Source organism: Balaenoptera ricei, chromosome 2 (genome assembly GCF_028023285.1).
Source record: "Balaenoptera ricei isolate mBalRic1 chromosome 2, mBalRic1.hap2, whole genome shotgun sequence".
NCBI lineage: Eukaryota > Metazoa > Chordata > Mammalia > Artiodactyla > Balaenopteridae > Balaenoptera > Balaenoptera ricei.
This window is the reverse complement of record NC_082640.1, coordinates 145,410,950-145,437,239: the sequence shown is the minus strand read 5'-3', so window position 1 is coordinate 145,437,239 and position 26,290 is coordinate 145,410,950. Positions and strand designations below refer to the sequence as shown.

The window sequence follows — 26,290 nt, the reverse complement described above, 5'->3', positions numbered from 1 at the left end:
TGTTCTTTGCTTCTTTCTGTTAGCTTTCTGCTGTCATCAGCAACCCTTGGTATTCCTTGGTTTGCAGGTGCCTAACTCCAATCTCTGCCTCCGTTGTTACATGCTTTCTCTTTGTGTTTCTGTCTCACATGGCATTTTCCTTTTCGTATAAGGACACCAGTCATAGTGCCTGATTAGGGCTCACCCTAATAACCCCATCTTAATTTGATTACATCTGCAAAGACTTTATTTCCAAGTAAGGCCACGTTCACAGGTTAGGAGTTAGGACTTCAACATACCTCTCTGGGGCACACAATTCAACCCTTAAAAGAGGGCTCCATTCCTTAACCTCAGCCACTGGGTGTCTGCCACTTTATAGCTTTCTATAAAGCTATTATTTCAGCTTATATTTTGTATTATTCAATAATGACAATCTTTAATAAATAATTCAAATTCTACAAAAGACAATTTTATGTTTACTATAAGAGATAATGTTAATAACATACTGAATCCATAAAACTGACAATGAGTACACCTATTCCTGGCCATCCCACTGGTTGGTTTCAAAGTTAAGAAATGGAGCTTTGTTCTTACGGAACTTATATTCCAGAAAGGAAGATAAAACCTGTATAGAAACAAATACAAGGTGAAATTTTAAGTGCCTCAGTTACAGATAATGTGCTTATGGGAAAGATCACTACCTTGGGGGAAAGGGTGCTGTGGAAAGCAGTAAGTCCCAGAGGACAGAGGGGTCTCACTTTAGGAATGAATATATTGGGAAACTGAATGGTAAAACTGAATTTTCATAGTTTTATTCACTGGTTTAATATGGCTTTCAAGTTCTTTGTGATTTAATCCTAAATTATAATTTGCAATGCCTCATCTCAATGCAATGCTTTAAGATTTTGTGTCGAGAATTCAGTTCACATAGCCTGGAGTAACCCCCAGTTATTGAAATTCTCCTCATCTTTCAGGAACAAGGTCAAAAGCCTCCTCTATGAAGGCTTCCTTGGCTCCCTGGTCAGAACTAACTACATCAGCAATAAGCAATTGATCCCTTTATGGCACACACCACACTGTTTTGTATTGTCACTTGTGTACACATCCACTTCTGCTAACCTGTAACCCCTCTAAGGGCAAAGGTCCATGTCTTCCTGTTGCAGCATTTATAGAATCTAAAACTATACTAGGTACACAGCAGAGAGTCAATAAATACTGAATGAATCTTAGTTTGGGGCTACTAAAGTAGTATTACATGGTGACAAAGTAGAGCTAGAAGTATTTTAAAAAGTAATACACACACACACAAATGAATCCTTTCCTATTCTTTCTTTTTTTTTAATATATTTATTTTTGGCTGCGTTGGGTCTTCGTTACTGCACACAGGCTTTCTCTAGTTGTGGCGAGCGGGGGCTACTCTTTGTTGTGGTGCCTGGGCTTCTCATTGCAGTGGCTTCTCTTGTTGCGGAGCACAGGCTCTAGGTGCACAGGCTTCAGCAGTTGTGGCTCGCGGGTTCTAGAGCGCAGGCTCAGTAGTTGTGGCGCACAGGCTTAGCTATTCTGCAGCATGTGGGATCTTCCCAGACCAGGGCTCGAACCCGTGTCCCCTGCATTGGCAGGCGGATTCTCAACCACTGCGCCACCAGGGAAGCCCCAATCCTTTCCTATTCTTAATGCCAGGAACCAGCTCTTTCAACTGTGACTTGGTGTTGGTATCTTCATACATAAAGCATATAGCAAAAGTAGGAAGGATCCAGAAAAAGGACAATCAAAATGATTAAACTATGAGTAAAAATGGACTTGGGATATATAGTCTAGAAAATGTATAAATTCATACTCGGTCTTCAGGACTATGAGCATACATATGCATATACTTCCCATCTTCACAGGTACTTAGAAAGAATGAAACCAGCAAAATTCTAGTAAGAGGCAGTTCATTAGAAACAAAGGAAGAAAAACAAACAAAAATAAAAATTAAATAATGACTGAGTACATATTTCAAACAACCCCTGCCTTAGAAGATAAAAAGCACAAAAGAGAAGATTAAAGACATTATGAATACATGTTTATAAAGCAGTTTCATAAAAATGCATAAAATGAGTATCTCCGCATAAAAATGAAATACCTTTTTTCTTAGAAATTCATAAAATAAACTGTAAAGTTAAAAAGTGAACATTTCCCCATTTTCCTTACCAAATGCTTAACTATGCTACCCAACATTCTCAGCCCAAAAGTAGCATTATTATAACATGGACACAAACATCAAAGCAAAAGGATTTTGAGACACAGACCCATGTTAATATTTGAAATAACTGGAAATGGTAACATTATTCTTTAAATAAAATAATTGTTGAACACAATGAAATTAATGAAGTCTCCAATGCCCAGGACAGATTATGTGAATTGTGGAGGGACAATGTTTTTATTCTTTTTGAAAAATGAACTATGTAACAAACTTCCAAAATTAACTGCTTTACTATATTTTATTGATATAAATACAACTAATTTCAATAAGCATCAGCTACCATTCTACCATTACACCAAAGGCAAAATGATTAAATACTAATGTGAAGTATAATTACAGAAACGCTTTCACTTCTACTAAAGTCGTCTCTAACACCATCCTATATACTTTGTACAGTTTGCTTGTAATTGATGAGATATTTGAAATGAAGCAAAGTTGAATTTTAATCAAACTTTCATTTCTCAGTGGAAAATGCTCTCTTCATCAGAGGTGGTTGAGCCTTCCCGACATCAAACATCATTTCCAAAGGTGGGTTATTAAGAGAACACCAATCAGGTATACGGCCTGTCTGGTTATAATATTCCTTTGAGACTGAACGGCTCCCAAGTATGTCTTGCAGTGCTCCAAAAATAGCTCCTGTGTGGTAAACATATTTTTATAGCTGATATGGAAACTTTTACTGGAACATTTTATGTACACATACATCCACTTCATTATATGACAAGAGAGAATAGGTAAAATTCAGTAATGCATATTCACAGTCTTCAAATTAATTCCGGTTAAGTTGTTCTATATCCTGTATTTTGAAAAACAGGGTAAGCCATAACTCCTATGTTGAAAATAACTTAAATGGCTTAAACTACATTATAGTGAAAATGATAAGTATTAATGTGTTTAAATGCAGGGAGAGTGAGGTTGAATAAGGTGGAAAGTATTTTCAACTCTGTGTAAACACAATAAATAACAATCTTAGTTTTCTTTGCCACACTCTAAGATTATATGTCAGTAAAAAAACAGCAGTGCAAAACTCAATAAGCCAACCATAATATCCTAAGAGTCTATGCTGAAGACCTTATAAAGACCCACAAGGCAGTTTCAAAAAAAATAACTTAGTGACTAAATCCATTCTTCCTAGATCAAAATTACATTTTGACCAAATTCTACTTTACAAGAAATATAATACGTATCAATTTAAAATCTCAAGACTTGGTTTTTCTCTCTAAATGATCCTGATACCTATGAGCTGTAACTGCATCATAAGACACATATCAGAACTTACAGATATACACATCCATGATTGTTCTCTCTTCAAAGTAGTCTCTTTATTTGGCTATTGCCTTATTTCAATAAAACTATCATTTCCTAAAACATTCAATAAACTCAGTCACAAAATATAGTGTAATTATAAAACAAAGAGATCAATTTTCATATATGGCTCACAAATTAGCTTTGTAAGGAATTAAAACAAGTGTTTTAAGCAATGGTTGCATAATTAAAATAAATGCATAGCTATCACTATCATTATGCGGGATGACTTTAATTGAACAGAGTTCACTAAAAAAAAATATAAGTGCAAATGATAAGAGAAATAAGTATACAATTCTGAAAACTAATAATTTAAGGAAAAGTAAATGTTCAAAGAAAATTATTTAATAATTCTATTAGTTTACTATGTACACAATTTCAAACAATGAATCGTCTATTCTAATATAACCATTAGTAATGTCATTCAGGAACCAATTACTATATAATCATTATTTTTAAAAGTGAAATTCTTGGGAATTCCCTGGCAGTCCAGTGGTTAGGACTCCACACTTCCACTGCTGGGGTGCGTGGATTCGATCCCTGGTTGGGGAACTAAGATCCCGCAAGCCACGTGGTATGGACAAAAAAAAAAACAAAAACACAAAAACAAAAAAGAAAAAACAGAAATTCTTACCTCCCAACCAGGCTACACAATTAGCCTTTGCAGGTGGAGTATGAATTCGGAATGTCTTGGTGCCAAGTGTTTTTTTATATTTTGGTTTTTCTACCAAATACCTTATTTCTGCAAGTAGTCTGTGGAGGAATCCTGGCAACATAGACGTGCCACCTATGACTACCAAATTCTCTGCTAGTTGCTTCCTGGTGTCTATTGGGCACTGTTATTAAAGAGAAAGAAAAAAAGAATTAACTATAAATAATGCTTGATTGAATTTAAGAAAACATACAGATTATTAGGTGATCATTTGTATTACAAAAAAGGGCCACAGCAAGGTTTCTTTTTTTAAATTAATTAATTTATCTATTTATCTATCTATCTATCTATCTTCGGCTGCATTGGGACCTCGCTGCTGTGTGTGGGCTTTCTCTAGTTGTGGCGAGCGGGGGTTACTCTTCATTGCAGTGTGTGGTCTTCTCATTGCAGTGGCTTCTCTTGCTGCAGAGCACGGGCTCTAGGCGCGTGGGCTTCAGTAGTTGTGGCACGCAGGCTCAGTAGTTGTGACGCATGGGCTTAGTTGCTCCACTGCATGTGGGATCTTCCCAGACCAGGGCTCGAACCCGTGTCCTCTGCATTGGCAGGAGGATTCTTAACCACTGCGCCACCAGGGAAGCCCTTTTATTTTTTTTCTTTTTGTTTTTTTAATTGGGGTATAATTGTTGTACAATGTTGTGTTAGTTTCCACTGTACAGCTAAGTGGAGTTCCCTGTGCTATACAGCAGGTTCTTATTAGTTATCTATTTTATAATATTAGTGTATATATGTCAATCCCAATCTCCTAATTCATCCCACCCTCCAAAAAGGGCCACAGCAAGGTTTCTTTAACAAGAGAGTTTTTCAGGTGGCAAATAAACCCCATGATGATATTACCACGTACTTATATAAATCCTTAAAGATTTAAAAAGCTAATATTGTAGACTTTTAAATTCCACAGGGAATATAGTAGTAATATGGGAGTATTCTCATTTTCAGGGTAGAATGACTGAGCTGAGCAAAGAACATGAGAAGAAATAACTTTTCGTTTCTTTTTTAGTAAGGAAAACATGTGGAAACCTAATTTTTCTAAGGTACTATATCCACTATATCCAGAGCCAGTTATCAAGTGGGAAGATAACATTCTTAGAAAAATTATGTTTCCACATCAGTTCTCTCTAAGCATCAGGAATGTTACAGTCCTTCAATGATGTTATGTTTTTCATAAAGTCCCCAAGTAGAGCCATAGAGGTAGACAATATCTCCCAAAGTGATAGTATTTTACAGGAGTTCTATGGTCCCACAGTCATTAAACAAGAGAGACATATACCTTGTGGAATGAAAAACTTAATACTACACAAACCTGCATTTGAAGAAACTACAAGCCATACTAGGTACAAAATAAAAATGTTATTGTTGTCAGGGAAAAAATGCATGATGTGTTTATAGAACATATTACCCCGGGTTTGAAATGTTGTGGGTACCATATATAAGTGCCAAAGTAAAACTCATTAACCATAAAACTTCATATAAAAGCTAAAAAATGTAACTAATGGCTAAAATTAAAAATACAGACAATATGATTTTAAAATTTTCTCTATAAAGGGCTGTATTCATAAATTGAAACCTTTTACAAAATAAAAGTACCTGCATAAGGGAATCCAATATTAAAGTGGCAACTGATTTCTCTTCATTATCTTGTTCAAAAAGGATTTCCACAACTGAATCTCTAATGAGATTAAAAACAGAGAGTGTTTTGTTGGCATCACATAATATGACATAGTACATACCATTAGTTCTACTGACATATTTTTAGGTACCAGTACTATATTAATGTAGAGTAATGGTTAAAACACAAGGTGTTTGCATTTGTAAATGAGAAAAATAATAGCACTTGCCTCACAGGTGTTGCGATAGAGATTCAATGAGTTAATAGAACAGTGCCTGGCACATAGGAGGTACTCCCTAAGTACTAGCTATAATTATTATTATGTATAGATTTACAAATATTTTGTCCACCTTAAACCTAATAACAGAAAAGGAGCAGAATTCTGTAATAGTCGGTAGAATTCAACAAGCAGATCAGTAGTGATACAACAGATTTAAAACCAAACAAGACCCTCCCCCACCCAGCCCACAGTATTTCTTTGTTTTTAAAAACAATACATGGCAAAGATGGCTAGTTGCCTAATAAAATATTCATGTGCCTGTTCATTTTCAAATTAAAAGATATAGAACTATTAGGGTTATTTTTGGTAGCACAAGGAAGATCTTTGTTGTGATGGAATAGTTCTATATCTTGATTGTGGTGGTGCTGATTATGGAAAGCTACATGTGATACAATTACACAGAACAATATATACACATTGCACCAATGCCAATTTACTGGTTTTGATATTGTACTATAGTTACATAAGATGTATCCATTGGGAGAAACTGGGTGAAGAGTACATGGGACCTCTCTATATTATCTTAGCAACTTCCTGCGAATCTGTAATTATTTGAAAATAAAAAAAAGATAAAACTCCTATAAGCTGGATACAATGCCCCTCCCCAGTTGAAACACTGTATTTATCAGCCTCCCTTGCAGCTAGATGTAGCTAAGTACCAGACAATGAGATGGAGGCAAAAGTAGTATGTGGGACTGCTAGAAAGTCTCCTTTAAAAGGAGAGGAAGCATTTTTCTCTTTTCCTTCCCAGGATTGCATGCTTGAAACACGGATGGAGTAGCTAACTCCACCAACCACCCTGGACCCCAAGGACAAGGGCTACACCTCAAAGATGATAGATGGAAGGAAGCTTGGGTCACTGGTGGCAGTTATCATACCATCCTTGGACTATCTACCTCTGAACTTCTTTTAAATGATAGATAAATTCTATCTTGTTGAAGCCACTATTTTCAGGTTTGTATAACTGGTAACCAAACTGAACCCTAACCAATGCAATATAAAACTATACATATAAATATACATACACATACAATATCTTTTAAAATAAAACTGGGACCATACTATGCATACTACTTTAAAGTTTTTTTGAATCTTTTTCAAAACATAAAATTCTCTTCCTGATATTCAACCTACTTGTGCTAAGTGTCGATTTCATTAGTACAGTATACTGAGGTCTACAGTATGCTGAACACTCACTCACTCATAGTTAGTTAGCCACTTGCCTCTATGCCTGTGTACTTCTCCTTCTACCAGTTGAGCTAAATACTCACAAAGCATCAGTTTTCTTTTTCCAAATCTTTGTCAGTTAATTTGATATTGAAATGACATAATTTAACAATTATCACTTAAGCAATGAAACATTACGGTAGAAAATAAACACTTATTTTCTTCTTCTCTTATTCTGGGCTCCACTAAACAATCAGGAGAAATTTTTAAGTAGTAAATTAGTGAATATAACTTAAATAAAAGGTAAAACGATAAAAACTTACTACCAAAAAGTGTTACATTCTTACTTTTTTGTTTCCCCAACCTACTATCTTTAACATCTGTATATTTATGTTAATCCTTCTAGTATCTCAACCTCTACATTAATTATCTCAAAATCTAACAGGATCTTCTATATTTATATAATTCTTTTCTGTTCATCTTCTGATCTAATATTTTACAGATGAAACTTTTATAATACAAATTTTATATAGCTTGGGTATAAACAAAAATTATATTGTTACCAATATAATCATGTAAGTCCTTGACAACTTATATTGCATCATCAGACCGAATAATGAATAATAAAAAAGTGAATTACTAACTGGTCCTAAAGATTTAGTATATTTGGAAGAATGCATTCTTTCTAACAAGACAATGTTTTAAAGCAGGAGTCAGCAAACTATGGCCTGCAAGCCAAATCCAGCCCACTGTCTGTTTTTGCAAATAAAGTTTTATTGGAACACAAGTCATGCTCACTCATTTACACATTGCCTATGGCTGATTCTGCACTCCAACTGTAGAGCTGAGTAGCTGCAACAGAGACCATATGGCCCACCAAGCCTAAGGTATTTACCATTTGGTCCTTTACAGAAAAAGTTTGATGAATCCTGTTTTAAAGTATCATACTTTATTCTCCATCTCAAAGAATGGTTGATTCTGAATTACTTTGAAGAACAGAAAAAAAAATTTTTTTAAGTTTTAAAACATTAAAAAGTTGAATGATAAAAATAATCATGAATGATGAGGCTTAATGAAAAACACATAATTATTAAATCAATAATACTAAAGGTTTATACAAATATTAAGGCCAAAAATTTATTTTAGTTCATTATTTTGCTCATAAAAATTAAGGTCTAACCTGATTGATCCAAGGACATGTAAAATCTTCTCTCCATCTAATGGGTAGTCAACATTTGGTGGTGGTGAGGGACGCTGAAATATAAATATCATAAGCATAAGTATACAAATTACAACCTCTGAAAAAAAAAATATACATTTATTTTTAGCTTACCTCAGTATTCCCATCAATATTAAATTTTGCTTCTTGGATTTTTAGTCCACGCTTCAGATCACTAACAAAGCAAGTGCGCACTTAAAAGAAAAGGAGACATTGTTACGGTTTGTGATTGAATCAATGTCCCAGTTAAAACAATTCTATTCAAGTGGACATGTTAATCATCTGTTCCTTCCGATTTTATAAACTATCTCCGTCTTTAGTTAGCTTATGACAATTTATACACATATAAAAAACTTTTCATTCACTGAGGAATCATAAGACATGTTCCATGTTCGTCTTCCACAAAGCCACATTAAAAAAAAACAAAACCACATTTGAGGAAACTTATGTTCTTTGATATTCCTTGTATAAAGAGTACCATAATAAAAATAAATTTTAGCATCATGAAAATGTAGCCATTCTAACTGAACAGCATATCTCTTTGAACCAGACTGATTTATATCTAATCTTATTTATCTATCTTATTCTTTTTTAAAAATGTTGGTTGGTCAGAACACAAAGCTAAATTTTGGTCTTAGTTACAGTAACACTCCTTAGTTTAGGGTTTTCTGGCATGATTATTTTCTCCCTCTTGCACACTATATCTTTTTTCTCACTTTGAACATTTATTCTTTTAAAGATTATTTCTGTTGCAAAATATCTTTTATAATAAGCGGGTGCAAATTATTTTCAGAAATAGGTAAGGAATAAAAAATTTTTTCAAGTAGAGACAAAATTGATGTTGAGGGACTTCCCTGGTGGCTCAGTGGTTAAGAATCTGCCTGCCATTGCAGGGGACATGGGTTCCAGCCGTGGTCCGGGAAGATCCCACATGCCACGGAGCAACTAAGCCCGTGCACCACAACTACTGGGCCTGCGCTCTAGAGTCCGCGTGCCACAACTACTGAAGCCCGTGCACCTAGAGCCCGTGCTCCACAACAAGAGAAGGCATTGCAATGAGAAGCCAGTGCACTGCAACGAAGAGTAGCCCTCGCTCGCCGCAAATAGAGAAAGCCCATGCGCAGCAATGAAGACCCAACGCAGCCAAATAAATAAAATAAATATATTAATTAATTAAAAAAATTGATGTTGAGAGCAAGAAATCTAATGATTTGATTAATGACTTGCAAAACATGCTGACATAAACTTATATATCATACAAAATTCTTTTCATTTACTAATTCAAAATATATTTGTTAAGAATCTACAATATGCCAAAAACTGTATAGCGCAGGAAACTATATTCAATAAAATCTTGTAATAACCTATAATGGAAAAGATTCTGAAAAAGAATATATATAACTGGGGACTTCCCTGGCAGTCCAGTGGTTAAGACTCTGTGCTCCAGCGCATGGGTTTGATCCCTGGTTGGGGAACTAAGATCCCATAGACCGCATGGCACAGCCAATTAAAAAAAAAAAAAAAAAGAGTATATATAACTGAATCAGTTTGCTGTACCCTAAGACACTGTAAATCAACTATACTTCAATTTAAAAAAAAAGAGTTTACAATATGCTAATATGCTAGACAGTAAGCTATGTGCTCGTTACTTACATATTTTATACTTTAAGTCCTCATAACTAAGCAACGTAAATACTTAGACTTCAACATCTTACATACTTGGCATATGAAGGTGTTCTTTAAGGAAACCAAATTCACTGAATTAAAAATCCAAGAACAGATAAATTACACTTAAGGATTTTAAAATAATTGAAAAAAATGTAGGTACTACATAAGTAACTAATATAAATGAGCGTGCAAGAGTATGTGTACGTATTGCATATTTGTTTTTAATAGAAACGGGTTCCTACTGTACATATTATTCAGCAACATGCTTTTTCCCTTAATACATTATGGATACCCTTCCAAATCAATACATCTAGCTCCTCCTTTTAAAAAGCTATATGGTGGGACTTCCCTGGTGGTCCAGTGGTTAAGAATCCACCTTGCAATGCAGGGGCAACTAAGCCTGTGCACCACAACTAGAGAGAACCCACGCGCCGCAACAAAAGATCCTGTGTGCCGCAACTAAGATCCGATGCAGCCAAAAATTAAATAAATAAATATTTTAAAAAACAAATAAATAAAAGCTATATGATATTCCTTATTATGAAGTCACCAAACTTCATTCAACATACCCTCTTAGATAGGATGCACACTTTTCAATTTTTATATATATGCCAGAATGCTTTCCAAAAAGGTTAGTTTTCAATTCTTACTAATAGCAACATATTAATTTTCCCATAATTTCACGAATACTAAAGGTCTATCTTTCAAATTTTTGCCAATCTGACGTCTCCCTGGGTAATGGGAAAGTTAAACATCTTTTCACAAGATGGAAGCTATATGGAAAGAAACATTCCAAGGAATTATCAACTGTTACATCATGGGGGATAGGACTGGAAGAACGAAAGGGAAACTATTTCACTTGAGGTATTTCTGTATTATTTGAGCTTTTGCAATAAGCGTGTACAAATGACTGAAATTTTATAATAACTGAAGAGATTTTAGGTAATTATACAACATAAGTTAGCAATATAATGAAGAACAAGATCCATTTTGCAGCCCTAGGTCTAACCCCACCTATTGTGTGACACTGAACAAATCATTTAATATTTCAGGGACCCAATTGTACCAGATTATCTCCAGGTCCCATTTAACTCTAAAATCCATTATTGTCTAATTCTCTATTAAATATTCTAGAGTATTAATTTTACATGACACTTTCAGTAATGAAGAACTTTACATTACAGTTTAACTGCTTTTCCTTTTAGTGAATCGAAATACCAGAAAACTCAATTTAAACATTATCATAAAAATACACTCTAGCAAAGGAGAAGTAATATATCTTATTAAAGTGAATCTAATATACTTTACCCAACTGTAGAATTTCTGAAGTCAGTAAAATGACTGACCTTATAAAAATGACCTTTAAAATACTAGAGCTTAAAAAAATGCTAAACAACATAAAATCAGTGGCTTTCATAAGCAATGTAACTGTTAATTCATACTGTGAAAACTACTAATTCCTTAGTAACTCTCTATACTCTATCTATCATTGAGAAGTTTCTTCAATAATACATCAAAAGTAATGCCAAAAGGGAATTCTCTGGTGGTCGAGTGGTTAGGACTCCGTACTTTCACTGCCGAGGGCCTGGGTTCAATTCCTGGTCGGGGAACTAAGATCTCACAAGCCGCATGGTGTGGCCAAAAAAAAAAAAAGGAATACCAAAAGCTTCCATAAATCTGATGAAATACCAAAATTTTATTTACGTTATTCCATAGCCTAAATGTTAAATATTTTTAGGATATTACATTATGAATTTAATATATTTTATATCTGTGTAAATACTTAGAAACACTTGCCCTCCAAATGAATACTTAATGATGAAGGGGACAAAAATGGGAACTTAGTTTACCTTTAATGTCCTCCAAGATACCTTCTGGAATTGAACCTAAAACAGAAACTTTATTTAGAACTACAGAACTTTATAAGCAGAAACAGTCTGTAAAATTGCATTCACATTTCCATTTTCCATTTCAGCAAACTAAAAAAAATTAAAAGGTACCATAATTTTTTAAAAGCCAAATAAAAAAATCAACTTTGCTTTTAGGGAAGAAACTTCAGCATTCGAAGCCAAGCCAAAGCACGGAAGTTGAAGCCAGATGTGCACAAGGTGCTGAAGAATGTCACTAATACTCATAAATTTGATAAAAATAAGACCTTAAAAATATCATAGAATAATGGGCACTAGATAGGAATTGACCAAGAAAATATTTTCTACCATAAAAAGATTTGCTGGTTATCTGTGTTAAAGTACTTAGAAGAAATGGTAGGGCTTAAACATGAGCTATTTACTTTTCTTTTACAAAAAGTGAAGTTTCAAGTTTGCTTATCTTTTCTGTGATAATAAATGACTGTCAGTGACATGCTAACCTAATACATATTTGTAAAAAGGATCACACACAGACTTTTAATTTTTTTCAAGGTAAACATGACATTTTAAAAAATGAGTGAGAAAGTACCTATTCAAAGAAACCTATATAATACAGGAAGACTTTAGAAGATAATATTTGCATATGTTACCACTGTTATGTGATTTTGTTGCCAATAAATCTAGTTTTCCAAGTCAGACTCAGAAACAACGTTTTCTAAGTTTAGAATCTTCTAAACTCAGAATTTTTAACTCATTGTTAAGTATGTAAAAATATTCTGATTGATCTGTAAGAACAAATTATTTATATCAATGAAGACAGAAATTTATAGCTACAAAAGGAATCATGATTTAATAAGGGTAATCAAGCACTTCTTCCATCTGGAGCTACATATCTTGTTAGCTACATCTTTACGTTATGACAGCTGCTGAAACTAAGAATTAAGATAAAGTTAATACCACACTTTCAAAATGTTAAGCCATAACCTTTAAAAAGTAATAAACAATATTTAATCACATGGCTTTTCTGAGAGGGAGCAAAACAAATTTACCATTAGTAAGTATGGCTTTAGAATTATTATTTTACCTTTATTATATTTTTCTTTCTAAATTCTTACCTTTGTGTTTTGTAATACAGTAATAATGATACATATAGTTTATAAATAAATATAGACATAAATATGTATTGCAGGTACATGCTCAAAATTTTTTACTGATGTGGCCAGTGTGTGATCAAAAAGTTTGAAGATTCCTATTGTTAAATGTTAAAATTTATCTCACAGGGGGATAAAGATTTCCAAAATGATTTAAACCTGGCTATGAACAGATAAATGTAACTAGATTATAAGAACCTACAAATTTAAGAATAAGTGCTAAAAACCATAACATTTCACATGTGCTAACCTCTCTCTAGGAATATTCAAATAAATTCCAACATGTGCCAGAGACATTTGGTAATATGAAAAACAGTTTTCTTTAGGCAACATGGAAGGCAGGCTTCAAAATAAAGGGCTTATTTTAGCTGGGCATAGATGGTGCTTTGGGAAGGGGCTTTTCAATCTTAGGGAATAATCACAGCCATTTAAACTTTGCAAATGAGGAGTAGAAATAAGAGGCATTCACTGGCTCTGGTTTTGAAAAACCATATTTAAATTTCAGCTAATTTAGGAGAATAAGAAGTATAATATTTTATATATAATTTACTTTTCAACTGTACACTTTTCAAATCAATGTACTTAGGTTAGTCTCTGTAAGTTTTAAGTTAGTATATTCATTCTTTTTTGAACTAGGTTCTAAATACTAAATGAAAGCGGCTCATTCAAAGTTCACTTAAGGATATCCGAGTATATGTAAGACTTATATCTAATCTTTGCTAAGGACCTCGACAAGAGATATTTAAAATACATTTGCATTTCTGATCCTCCTAAGTGGATCCTTCAGCAAACAGTGATATGATTTAATTCCTCAATTATCAGGATTGCAGACTCAAGATTTTTGGGGCGTATGAGAGGGAAAGATTAGAATCAGAGTCCAAGACAGTTGGTTAAAGAAAGGGATGTCCAAGAACATACAGTTTAGAATTTTAAGGAAATGTCATAGTTTTAGTGAAGAGCTTTATTAAAAACATCTGGGAGACTTCCCCGGCGGTCCAGTGGTTAAGACTCTGCACTTCCATTGCAGGGGGCATGGGTTCGATCCCTGGTCGGGGAACTAAGATCCCGCATGCCGTGGCATGGCCACAAAAAAAAAAAAAAAAGAAAACAAACTTGGGATGCTACACTAAACTTATTATCTTTGGATATCTTTTATTAACTAACTGTCATCATGATATACTAAAAAGGTAACAAAGTTTATCTGGAATAGAAAAATAATAATCTGATCTACAAAATGAAGAATGTGCTATTATCTTAACTACCTAAAGAACAACAGGAAAACAATATATGCAAGGATAAATGTCCTAACAACCCACCTTTCTCTTTCCAACATTTATTCAGTGCCCAGGCACTTGAAAAATAAATAAGACAGGGATTCTCAGTCTATTGAGGGAAACAGTTATCAGGTAAATGAGGCTGTTATATGTACTATAATAAATACTGCTGAGGGTGTAACAGAGAGGGGAGCAATTTATTCTGCTTAGGGAAAATGAGGAAGGTTTCACAATTAAGATGACCTTTCAGCTGAGTCATGTAGGGGGATCAAAAACCCAAATAGGTAAAGAAAAACATCCCAGGTAAAGAAATAGTATAAATGAAGGCACAGGGTTGTTGAAGAACAATGGTGCCAGGAAGATGTATGAAATTTACTGTAGCTGAAATAAGGTGCAAAGGGTTGAGTTTAGTAGTTAAAGCTAAGAGGTAGAATAAAGTTGGATTGTGAAGAAACATGCATATCAAACAGATAATCTGGATTTTAACCTGTGGGGGCCAGCAAAAATTCTCAAGCAAAAGAGCAATGTAATAGGATTAATTTTGTGAAAGTTATTCCTGCCAACAGTGTGAAATAGACTAAATGGGTCCAAAAAGTAGGTTCCTGTAATAATCCAAGCAAGAAGCAATGAGGGCCTAGTTGACAACGTCTTTGTTTTCAGATGTTCTGTGTTGTGGAGGACAGAAAAAAAGAGATGAAAAAGAGATTTCTGAGGGAGAATTCAAAGGACTGATAAACTCTGTTATCTAAAATGGGAGCTCAGTAAGATGTTATCTTTATCTAACCATGATTTGTTAAAATGAATTTAGGGAAAGAGATAATGTATTTACTTCTGGAAGTCTTAAGTTTGAGGTGTCAAGAGGGATGCGTAGTTTATATCCAGTAATCAATTGGAAATATGAATATGAAGTTTAGAAGAAGGGTTGGGCCCAGTGATACACTTAAGAATCAACAGCATACTGATGTAGCTGAAGTTATGGGAACACAAGAGATCACTTTTAAAAAGACAGCAGGAGGAAAAAAAGGAACAAAAAATAAATCCCTAGAAGAATATCAGCAGAGAAAGCAAGAGCAGAGGAAATTAAGAAGGAATACTTGGAGAAATAATAAGAGAAAACCATAAAAGAAGAAAAGTCCTGAAAGCCAAGGGAAGAGATAATATCAAGAGTATACGATAATCCAGATGCGAACTATTATATATAGGATGGATAAACAACAAGGTCCTACTGTATAGCACAGGGAACTACATTCAATATCCTGTGATAAATCATAATGGAAAAGAATACGAAAAAAGTATATATATGTATAACTGAGTCACTTTGCTATGCAGCAGAAATTAACAACATTGTAATTCAACTATACTTCAATACAATTTTTAAAAAAAGAGTATATGATAATCCATAATGTCAAAAGTTCTGGAAAGAATGAATAAAATTCAACTACTGGATTTGGTGATTAACAGCTCAATGATGACCTTATAATTGGAGCCATGTCATCAGAGTGATGTGAGAAAAAGAGAATAACTATGCAATGGGGGGAAAAAAATGAGTTGAACAAAAAGGGAATGTAAACCACTCAAAGTTTATAATGATTTTACCCATCACAGAGGGAAGGCTCTGTTCTTTAGCAGCACCTGTGTCAACAGTACATTGTTCCAATAGTTGAGTTTCCAACTCCCTGAAGATTAAAAAAAAAAAAAAAAAGTCACTGGAATTACAATAATGCAACTGATACCCTTTTCTTATTTAATACTTTTACTTCATAACAGATCATGATGCTTTAAATAAAAGTGGTTTTACCCTTAAAAGATGAATATACTCAAGGCTAGTAAAGAATGGAATAAATAACATTAAATGTCCATATTACAAGTCCTCTATTGATCACTGTAAAAAAATTTGCATTTTTTTTTGGCACAGGTGAAGCAAATGTGCTAAATGCCAAGAAACTTACTTGTGAAGAGCTTTTCCTCCTAGGGGGAGTGCTCCCCAACAATTTAGTACTGGGATTCCTTCATATATCTATAAGGTAGTCAAGGGTATTACTATTTTAGGAGGTAAAATGTGTTTCCCTCAGTATTTTCCTCACCTCTGCATTATTGTTCTAAATCAGCTTGGCTGGCAAATTCTTATTTCTTTTTTTAAAAAGAGTTACAGAAAAATCAAAGAGTCTTTTTCCTTCTCCAAAGAAAACAGTTAAACATATACGTACACACATATATACACACATACACAGAATTCATTTGTTAGAGCTTGGGTGTCCAACAATGTAGCCACTGACCACATGTGGCTATTGAGCACTTGAAATATGGCTGGTCCGAACTGAGATGTGCTGTAAGAATAACCTCCACAGTAAACACAGAAAACTTAGTAATTAAAAAAAAAAAACCTGTAAAATATCTCATTATAATTTATTATATTGACTATATATTGAAATGATAGTATTTTAAATACATTGGGCTAAATAAAATACACTACTAATTTCATCTCTTTCATTTGAACTTTTAAAATTTGTAGCTCTTAGAAAAATTTTAAATTACATATGTCTCACACTGTATTTCTATCAGAGCTGAGAGGACAGTGGACAATACTGTACTGCGGGTTTGCTACCTTATTTTACATATTGTTTTTGCTGATGTTTCATAAGTACATTATTTATGAAAAAGAAAAAAGTATATTGGTAAGAGCACTGGCTTTGGAGACAAACATGGGTTTATATCTTGGCTATACACTTCTATTAACTTGGGTCAACTACCATCACAACTTTCAATCATCTTATTCATATATTGAAGAGAATAATACTTTTGTTGCAGGGTTGTTATGAGACTAACACACAAAATACTTTATATTTAAAAAAGCTATTGCCTAATTTAGTTCTTTAGGAGCTAATGATTCTTGATTTCCTTCCCATGAGTACTTCTTCTAATAAATACACACATAGGTCTCAAAATTGCAAGAGTCTTGCATTTATGTACTTCAAACTCCTTTTCAAATGTAGCAAATGTCTACTGTAACATTTCTAAGAGATGTTTACCTATACTCTACTTAAATTCTTCTAATGATGGGGAATGGACCAGTTTATAGTCAGTAATTTCATTTTGGAACAGCTTAAATTATTAGGGAGTTCCTCCCAATGGCAAATGATATAAAAACTACAGCACTTACTGTGCAATTTATGTGCTAGGTCTTATGCTAAATATTTCACATACATTATCTCACTCAAGTCACACAATGCCCCTATGAGGTGGAATTATTATAATTCCCATTTTACAGATGAGGAAACTAAGCCCAAAAGAGATTAAGCTACTTGACCAAAATCATACAACTAGAAAGAAGCTTAGCTGTCATACTGCCCCCATCATAGCCTCAGGAAATAGAAGAAAAAATCTATTTACTTTTCCACAGTGAGCCCTTCAGCTATTTGAAGGCAGATTTCACGTTGCCATTTAAGTTTTATCTTTTCTTGATTTAACTTTCTCATTTATTTTTTTAAATTTTTAACTTTTTATTTATTTTTCATTCCCCTATTCTACACTCCCTCTAGCCCCTGGTAACCACTAATCTACATCTGCCTTTTTTTTTTTTTTTTTTTTGATGTGGACCATTTTTAAAGTCTTTATTGAATGTTACAATATTGCTTCTGTTTTATGTTTTGGCTTTTTGGCCGTGAGGCATGTCAGATCTTAGCTCCCCAACCAGGGATAGAACCCGCACCCTCTGCACTGGAAGGCAAAGTCTCAACCACTGGACTGCCAGGGAAGTCCCTAACTTTCTCATTTCTGTTTCCAGTTATTCTTCATATGATCTTTTCTTAGAACTTGACTATCCTACCCATCTTCTAATTAGCTGATGTTCCTCTTAAAAACTGAACATAATAGGTCTGATCTCTGGAGTTTATACTGGGACCAAGTCATAATGACAATTTCTACAAAAAGTAAATTTAAGTCTCACAATCCTGTGAATTTTTTCCACACATGTCATATTTGTACATGATAACCCAAAATAGCTTGATGCAATAAAAACAATTTGTAGTAAGCCTAATTATTCTAAAGTAGAGTAAAAACTGCAAAATTAGCTGGTTTACAAAAAAGATACAGGTAACACCAGGCTTTCCCTATATCCACAATCCAGGACCATGGCAGAGTTTATCCCAAGTGTAAGAAGAGCCATTAGATGACTTGGAGCAAGCAAGACAGATGGAACCTAGAAAACAACAAATCCAAAACAACAACAACAAAACCAGAATGAATGTCAGTAGTTGAAGGTGTTTCCCTTACATTTCAAATATATTTGAAAAAATTCATAATTATGATACCTACTCAACCATTTTACAGCACTAAATTAAGAATTAGTTGATTTATTTGAATTTACACAATAAACAAAATACACTGTAATAAATAGAAACACTCTTTAAGTTCTCTAAGTCTTTTCATTCTGAAATGACAATTATGAAGCATTTTTATTAATTCAGTTCTCTCTCTTTTGGAGGGAAAACTGAAAAGGATAAAAGAAGAGGTCCAGAAACATACATTCAAAGGAAGATGCTAAATTTAAAAAATAAAGAGATGCCTTTATCATCAAAATAGAAATAGAGAAAAAGAATTCTTGATTGTCCTCATTCACAAAGTTCACAATATGAACTATATTCTAAAAATATTATAATATAGCGGTTAAAATTAAATTGAAGAACTACAAAAATCCTTAGCTCTAAGTGACATTTTTCAGTGAAAATTTGCCAGATCTGGTGACATCCCAAATATCAGGTAAATATTCAATCAAAATATGGAAGTCCATAATAACCAAGCGGCAAACAAAATAATGGCTGTATTTCCTTTATCTAAGTACAGCAGGTATTCTGGTTATATACCAGATAAGGATACTAACATAAATATAACTAAAATGCTAAGTTCAAGTAAAAATACAGAAAATCATCTATTTTATTCAGATAAGAGCTAAAGTGACTTCCTGCTGTGTTTTGTGTTCTCCCTATTGCAAACCAAATTCCTGAATTAGTGACATCAGTAAGTACAGGAGGGTATGTAACCTGTTTCTCTGTGCCTGTCTTACTAAATTATAACTTAGAAATATTAACTGCCCTTATCTCATAAATACATTGTGATTTTTGATATATTTTGTGTGCAGTAGAATGTATGAAAATTACATTTACATGTGCTTAATTTCTTATATACTATACACATTTTATACACTCTTCTAAAATTGCTGAAAAACTCTAAATTCCTAAGGCAGAGATTTTTTTAAAAAGTTAAATAATAAAGATTCTGGCCTACTATGAAACGTAATCATTTAAGTCATAATTTTGGTCTTTAAAATAATCTTGACTCCTATAAAATGAAAGCTACAAGTAATATAACTAATATCAAGATGTAAGAGTCACTCCTGGCATTGCCCACTTACTCTATGGGAGACATTATTTGAATACTCCATTTAATGGGAATTTAAAGCCTAAAATGAAAGAATTGGAGAATTTAGAACAGTCAGCATAACTAAGCAATGAAAACTAGAAAGACCTGGAAGAAAAACATCATTAACTTCACAGCACAGAATATAACTTTTAATTTCAGAAAAAAGTCCCAAAACTTAAAACCTGTACTAAAATAAACAAACAAGGGAAACAGCAATAAAAATAAACCTTCAATTATCTAAGTATTAGATGAAATGCTTAATACGCATGAAATAACCACACAAAAAAAGAAAATAAACGGTCAATTTGTAGAGAATTCAGTTTATTTTATCATCCAATTCCTCTTTCCAATGAAGGAAATAAAATGAGGACCTTTTAGTTTAAGCTTTGAGTACCTACTAAAAACAACAACATAAAAAACAGGTACCTCAAAATACTTGAAAAGAACACGAGTGAGTGTCTCTCTGAAGTGGGAAGGACATAATACCGACTCAATAACCACAACTCTGCGGTCTCTGGGATTCACCAATAGATGCCTGAAAAGTGATAGTTTTGTTTTTAAAAGTAAATAAAAGTTTGTATTTATTTTGGTACATAATGCAGTTTGTTAAGATTAGAGAAATTGTACCACCTTCACTTAAGAAGCTTTACAACAAAAAGACATCTTCATTTTATTATCCGTGAAAGATAACGTTTTCATTTTTTAAATTTTTAAATGTTTTTAAATTTTTTATTCAATTTTGAAAGGGTATTTTCTATTTACAGTTATTACAAAATATTGGCTCTATCCCTGTGTTGTACAATACAGCCCCGAGCCTATCGTACACCCAGTAGTTTGTGCCTCCCACTCCCTCACCCCTATGTTGCCCCCGGTAGCCCTTAGTTTGCTCTCTATATCTGTGAGTCTGCTTCTTCTTTGTTATATTCACTAGTTTGTAGTATTTTTTAGATTCCACAAAGAAGTGATATCATATAGTGTTTGTCCGTCTCTGTCTGACTTGTTTCACTTAGCATAATGCCCTCCAAATCCATCCATGTTGCTGCAAATGGCAAAATTTCTGGTTTTTTTTAATGGCTGAGTAGTATTCCATGGTATATATCAATATATATGCCACAGAAAGATAACATTTTTGACCTCTTACTACGTGCCATGCACTGTCTCAGGAAATTTACATCTATTAACTCATTTATCTCAGAAAACAAAAACTATAGCCTATTATGAATACTAACTTGAGCCATTAAAAAGATATTTTCTTTTTTTAAGCTACAAAAGTAGTATATGCTCACAAGGCTCCAAATATTATAGAAGCTTATAACTTGGAAAGTACAAAAATACCATATACCTCTACTACCCAGAAACTTCCACTTACAGCAGTTTATAGATTTTCATTATTGTGTATGTATATGCATATATTTTAACAGAAATATTCATTCCATAGATGTTGTTCTGCAACATGCTTTTTTCAATTATCAGAATATCTAAGACATCTTTCTGTATCAGTACATAAAGATACAGAACTTTTTAAATGACAATATAGTGTTTCACTATATGGATGTACAATAATTAAATTATCCAATCCCCTTTATTAATGGACATTTGACTTATTTTCAATATTTCCTTATGCTTGCTAGTTTCCTAGTCTTCAAATATATTTTTGAAAAGATTGAAAATAAGAAAGTTAAAATGGCAATGGAAATTAACCTTTTTTTTGCATTAGAAATAATACAACCAAATATCAGTATGACGAGCACTAGGAAAAGCTGGGGGAGGGGAAAACACAATTGCATTTTACCTGAAATACAGTATGTGGATGAATTCCTTTAGGTAGGAATATAATTCTTCTGTATTGATATTATATTGTACAACTTGAATAGGCTATAAAAAATTAAAATGATTTATTAATTTATAATCATAAAATAATCTCAAACTAAAACATGCTTATTTATTTTTCTAATGGATTTTCTGGTAATAAGTCAAAAGCAATTTGTATTGAGAATAGATACAAACATCAAAAATAGATTAATCACTTAAATTAGAAATGTTTAAGAACTGGCATGTCCAAGATGACAAAATGTTTTGGTTTATGCAATGAAAATCTGTGTCCACAGTAAGTAAAGAGCTGTGCTCATCACATTTTTCTTCCATCTGACATTATTTTGGCATCACCGATAAAAAGCAGCATCAATTAAAAGGCATCAAAGGCTTCCTCAAATACTCCAGGCTTGGTTCAGTCCCTGTTATTTACTCCCAAAGCATTGACACTTTGCCTTTTGTAATATCACCCCACTTAATTACTTGTAAAATGTCTACCTTCCCATTAGACTACAAACTCCATGGGGCAAGAACTACTTCTGGCTTGCTTATGATATATCCTCCTTCAACTGATACAGTGCCAGGAACAAAGTAAACAGCTCATAAATATGTGTGGCAAAAATGAAAACATGCACCATTAGCACTAAAGTAAACACTACCAAACCATGGGTGCTAAGTCAACACTAACACATCACAAGGGCTCCATTTACTGTATCCTGCTCCAACATGTGCTTTTATGAAAACAAATATGTTCGTATTTGTTAAATAAGGGAATAATGTCTATATAATATGAAGGTTGTACAGTTCATATTAGGCAAGAGGAGCTGAAATGATGATAGCAGAGTTATAACCTTCATCAAGGTAAAGAAAGTCATCAACTCAGTGGTCACACAAATCAGCATTCTTTCAGATCTATTTTTAAAAAGTTTAAATGATCCCATGCACCAGGGACTCCCGTACCAGAGTGGACCCTTTCAAGACTCTTTATTGGGCTGCATTTCTTCCTGGTCCCCCCTTAACAATAGCCAGAGAGGCTCAGAGCTCACTTTTATATCTGCATTGTCTCAGCACCCACCAACCAACAGTTTCAATTATTTCATTTTATTTTAAATATCCCCAAGAGAGCTTCCAGCCACACTCAATCGCAACTCAAAGCTATTCCAATTTTTTCCTGAGGTATTAATTTTTGTTTTTGCTGATGCTCGGATTACAAAGTTCCATGGGTTTTAAATAATCTACCCCAACCTATTTTTCCCCAAAACCTGTTTTTGTTTGCTATCAAGGAGAGGTTTTTCAGGAATGCAAATACTAAGTTATGGTAGAAAAATCTGTGTTTGATTTTAACAGGCAAATTTTATGGCATGTAAAATTATTCTTTCTATTGTTCTACAATTCCTACTCTGCAAAATTAACTTTGGCAAGACTTTCTTTTTAAAAATGTGTTTTTCACAGGTCTTTTGAATTACAGATAAAGAAATGAGGACCTGGCTCATATTCTGAACAGGGTAAGAATAAAATGATTCTATAATTACATTACAAGGCTCAGGCAATTATTTTATTGAGCTCAAAAACTTTCTCTTAATGTTATATAATTTCATTTATATAAATTAAATAGAAAAAGCAAATCTATAAAGACAAAGAACATCCGTGGTGGGCTCGGGGTGGGAATGGGGATTAACGATAAGCAGGCATTAGCGATCTTACTGGAATGACAAAAATGTTCTAAAACTGAACTGTGGTGATGGCTGCACAACTTGATATATTTACTAAAAATCACTGAATCGCACACTTAAAATAGGTGAATTTTGTGGTATGAAAAATTAAACCTAAATAAAGAATCAAAAAAGTTTTCTTGGAATACAGTCTAAGCTATACATTTAGCACTGTTCTAATCAGTCCTACTTAAAGTCACATTTAAAAATATTTTACAGTACAGCATTTATTTTGCTAATTTGTTATAAAAAAAAAAATTACCTTAGGCATGCCAGCTTTTTTTATCACACTAGGAATTATGCATCTTGGACCAGTTTCTCCAGCAAATCCACACCTACAAATAAATAGAAAATTGAAACAATTCAACTTATTTTAACATTCTTTTTATATATTTGTCACAGAAACAAGTTTTTCTGTATTTTTTTCAAAGCAGTGGTCACAAAAACATCTAGAAACATCTCTGATGTATTCAAAGGGACAAAAAAACTAAGGAAAAGTTAATACCATCTATTCATAATTATGTATTAAAGGTAAAAAATAAAATTGTTTCAAATTAGTGACAGTGAAATAAACCAGTGTATTATTTTAGGGTAGCACTTACTTTTCTTTCTGTTTTTAATTTTACTTGAATTTTAGGTAACACATCTCTACAGTCCTGAATCTGTACTCCATTATCTGACTTCATGCCTATAATTCATGTTACTCATAATTCCATCATTCTAATATTAGCTTCCATACTGATGCACTTCCTTTGGTCTAGTTTTTAAACTATGCATATGTGACATAATTATAATCACACTGTTCGCACATCATGAATTCATAAGATTCTGCCCATATTGTTAGTCTTCACTGCTATCATTTTTTAAATTGCATAAAATATTTCATCCTTTTTAAAAAACTATTCTCCTTTCTAGAGTATTTAAGTATTTCCATTTCTGTTTCACGTAAAACAAAACTTTGCTAAAAATGTTGTTAAAAAGGATTGCCATGTAAGTTTAGTCTTAATATTATCTTTTCTTGTCCTGTCTGGTTTTCAGTACTGCTCTCCTCCTATTCCTAAATAGCTCTCTCCATCTTCTTTTAGTCACATCCCCATGTTTATTTGACTTGTACCAGTGCTCCTGAAATTCCCCAGGATGCATAAACTCATCTTATCACCCTCCTGTTGTCTCTGTCAATAACCATCCTCCTATATAGTAGTTCCATTTCTCATTTCCGCAACATACCTAAAATAATTATCTTTGGGTGTCAGCCTCAAGGTACTTACTATGGTATTTAAATAAACCTTTAAAAATAAATAAAAAATATAATTATGGGAGGATCTTGCTTAGAACAGTAAGAGAATATCATGAACTAAGGACTATGTTTAACCCAATTCTGGAGCACCTGAAGCCCAATTTTCCTGTTTTTTTTTTTTTGTTTGTTTTCTTTGGCAGCACTGGGCGTCTTGTGGGATCTTAGTTCCCCAGCCAGGGATTGAACCTGGCCCTCGGCAGTGAAAATGCCCAGTCATAACCACTGGAGAGCCAGGGAATTCCCTCCAATTCTTAAATAGGCTCTTTTGACCACTTGTTCAACAAATAGTTATTAAATACATACTACATGTCATGCACTGTTCAGAGATATACAAAGTTTTTTCAAATGTTTCCATTTCAGATAGAAGATGCAATTCTGGCTGTCACGTTCCTTTTTCTTGAGCGCAGTATAAGGGCTCTCAATCTGGAATCCAAGGACCACTGCGATGGTCCACCAACCCCTGAAATTGTGTGCAAATATTTTAAGGTTTGTGTATTTGTGGCTTTCTTTCGGTCGTCAAAGGGATCTATGCCATCCAAAAGGTTGAGAACCACTGCTCTAGTGTTTACAAGTTGCCTTTTAAAATGTTAAATTTCCTAATCTAAGAGTTGGTGGGTGGGAGCAACGAAGACTCTCTAGAGAATTATCTATAGGGTTTCAGTTTTTCATGCATTCAGCCTTCCTAATTCGACTTCCTACTCTTGGGAAGCAGTAGCCCTGTCTTAAACATATTTGAATTTCCAACACCAATAGCATCTCTTTTCAATAAATGCTTAATAACGGAGGTCGTCATCAAGCATTACAGTTCGGTTGCCACCTCCCTAAGCAGATAAAGCCAGATAAGCGGGGCCTAGGTCATCGCTGTCATCCCCTGCATAGATGACCCCAAAGGGTCCGTTCAGTTTGGGGTGACGACCGGGGCGGCAATGAAGGCAATTTTCCCGAAGCCTCCTGGGCCTCTCTAGGAGTCAGAACCTGACCGCTCCACCGGATTCCCGGGATCTGCATCGCCCACCGTGCAAGTAACAAGGGCTGTCATTTGAGGAGGTCCTGGGGGAAGAACTGGAGACGGAACAAGCCGCCTCTGGAGCCTGCGACGAGGACCCGGGCTGGGCCTGGGGCTCGGCTACCCGCCCTCCCCTCGGGACAACGGCAGCTGGCGCCGCGGCCACTCACTTGGTAAAAGCCTCTCCCAGGTCTATCACGACCGCCGTTTTCTCTCCGCCGCTCCCCAGGCCCTCGTACAGCGGCATGGTAGCAAACAAGCCGGTAAGGAGATGGGCACGGACAGACCTCGGCTGCCGACAGCCCTCGGCTCTCGGGGGGCGGGGCCGGGGCGACGGCGCGCGGGCGGTGGCGACGGCGGGGGCCTCGCGTGGCCGCGGCGCACGGGGCCCGGGCTGTCCCTGGCTGTGCCTCACTCCGCGTAGGGCCTTGAACCCTCGCAGGACCCCGCGTCCCGGGGACTAGGAAGGTACGGGTGCAGGCAGCTGCTGATCTGGATGCGGGGGACGCTGAGGACCGAGGCGATCAGGCGCGCCGGGTGCCCCGAGTTGGGGCGGGGCCAACCCCCGGGT

At 34.5% G+C, this 26,290-nt stretch overlaps 1 protein-coding gene across 1 annotated transcript; it reads right to left on the bottom strand.

Annotated features, from left to right (window-relative positions):
* Window positions 1-1,293: 1,293 nt before the first annotated feature.
* Window positions 1,294-26,060, bottom strand: ACTR10 (actin related protein 10). The gene is made up of 13 exons (XM_059914311.1): window positions 25,890-26,060; window positions 23,679-23,751; window positions 21,685-21,767; window positions 20,319-20,427; window positions 18,565-18,672; window positions 16,424-16,491; window positions 16,071-16,150; window positions 12,032-12,067; window positions 8,628-8,707; window positions 8,475-8,548; window positions 5,826-5,907; window positions 4,164-4,365; window positions 1,294-2,860 (listed from the first exon to the last, which is right to left on the bottom strand). The coding sequence occupies exons 1-13, from the start codon at window positions 25,964-25,966 to the stop codon at window positions 2,679-2,681; spliced, it is 1,254 nt and encodes a 417-aa protein (XP_059770294.1). The 5' UTR covers window positions 25,967-26,060; the 3' UTR covers window positions 1,294-2,678.
* Window positions 26,061-26,290: the final 230 nt, after the last annotated feature.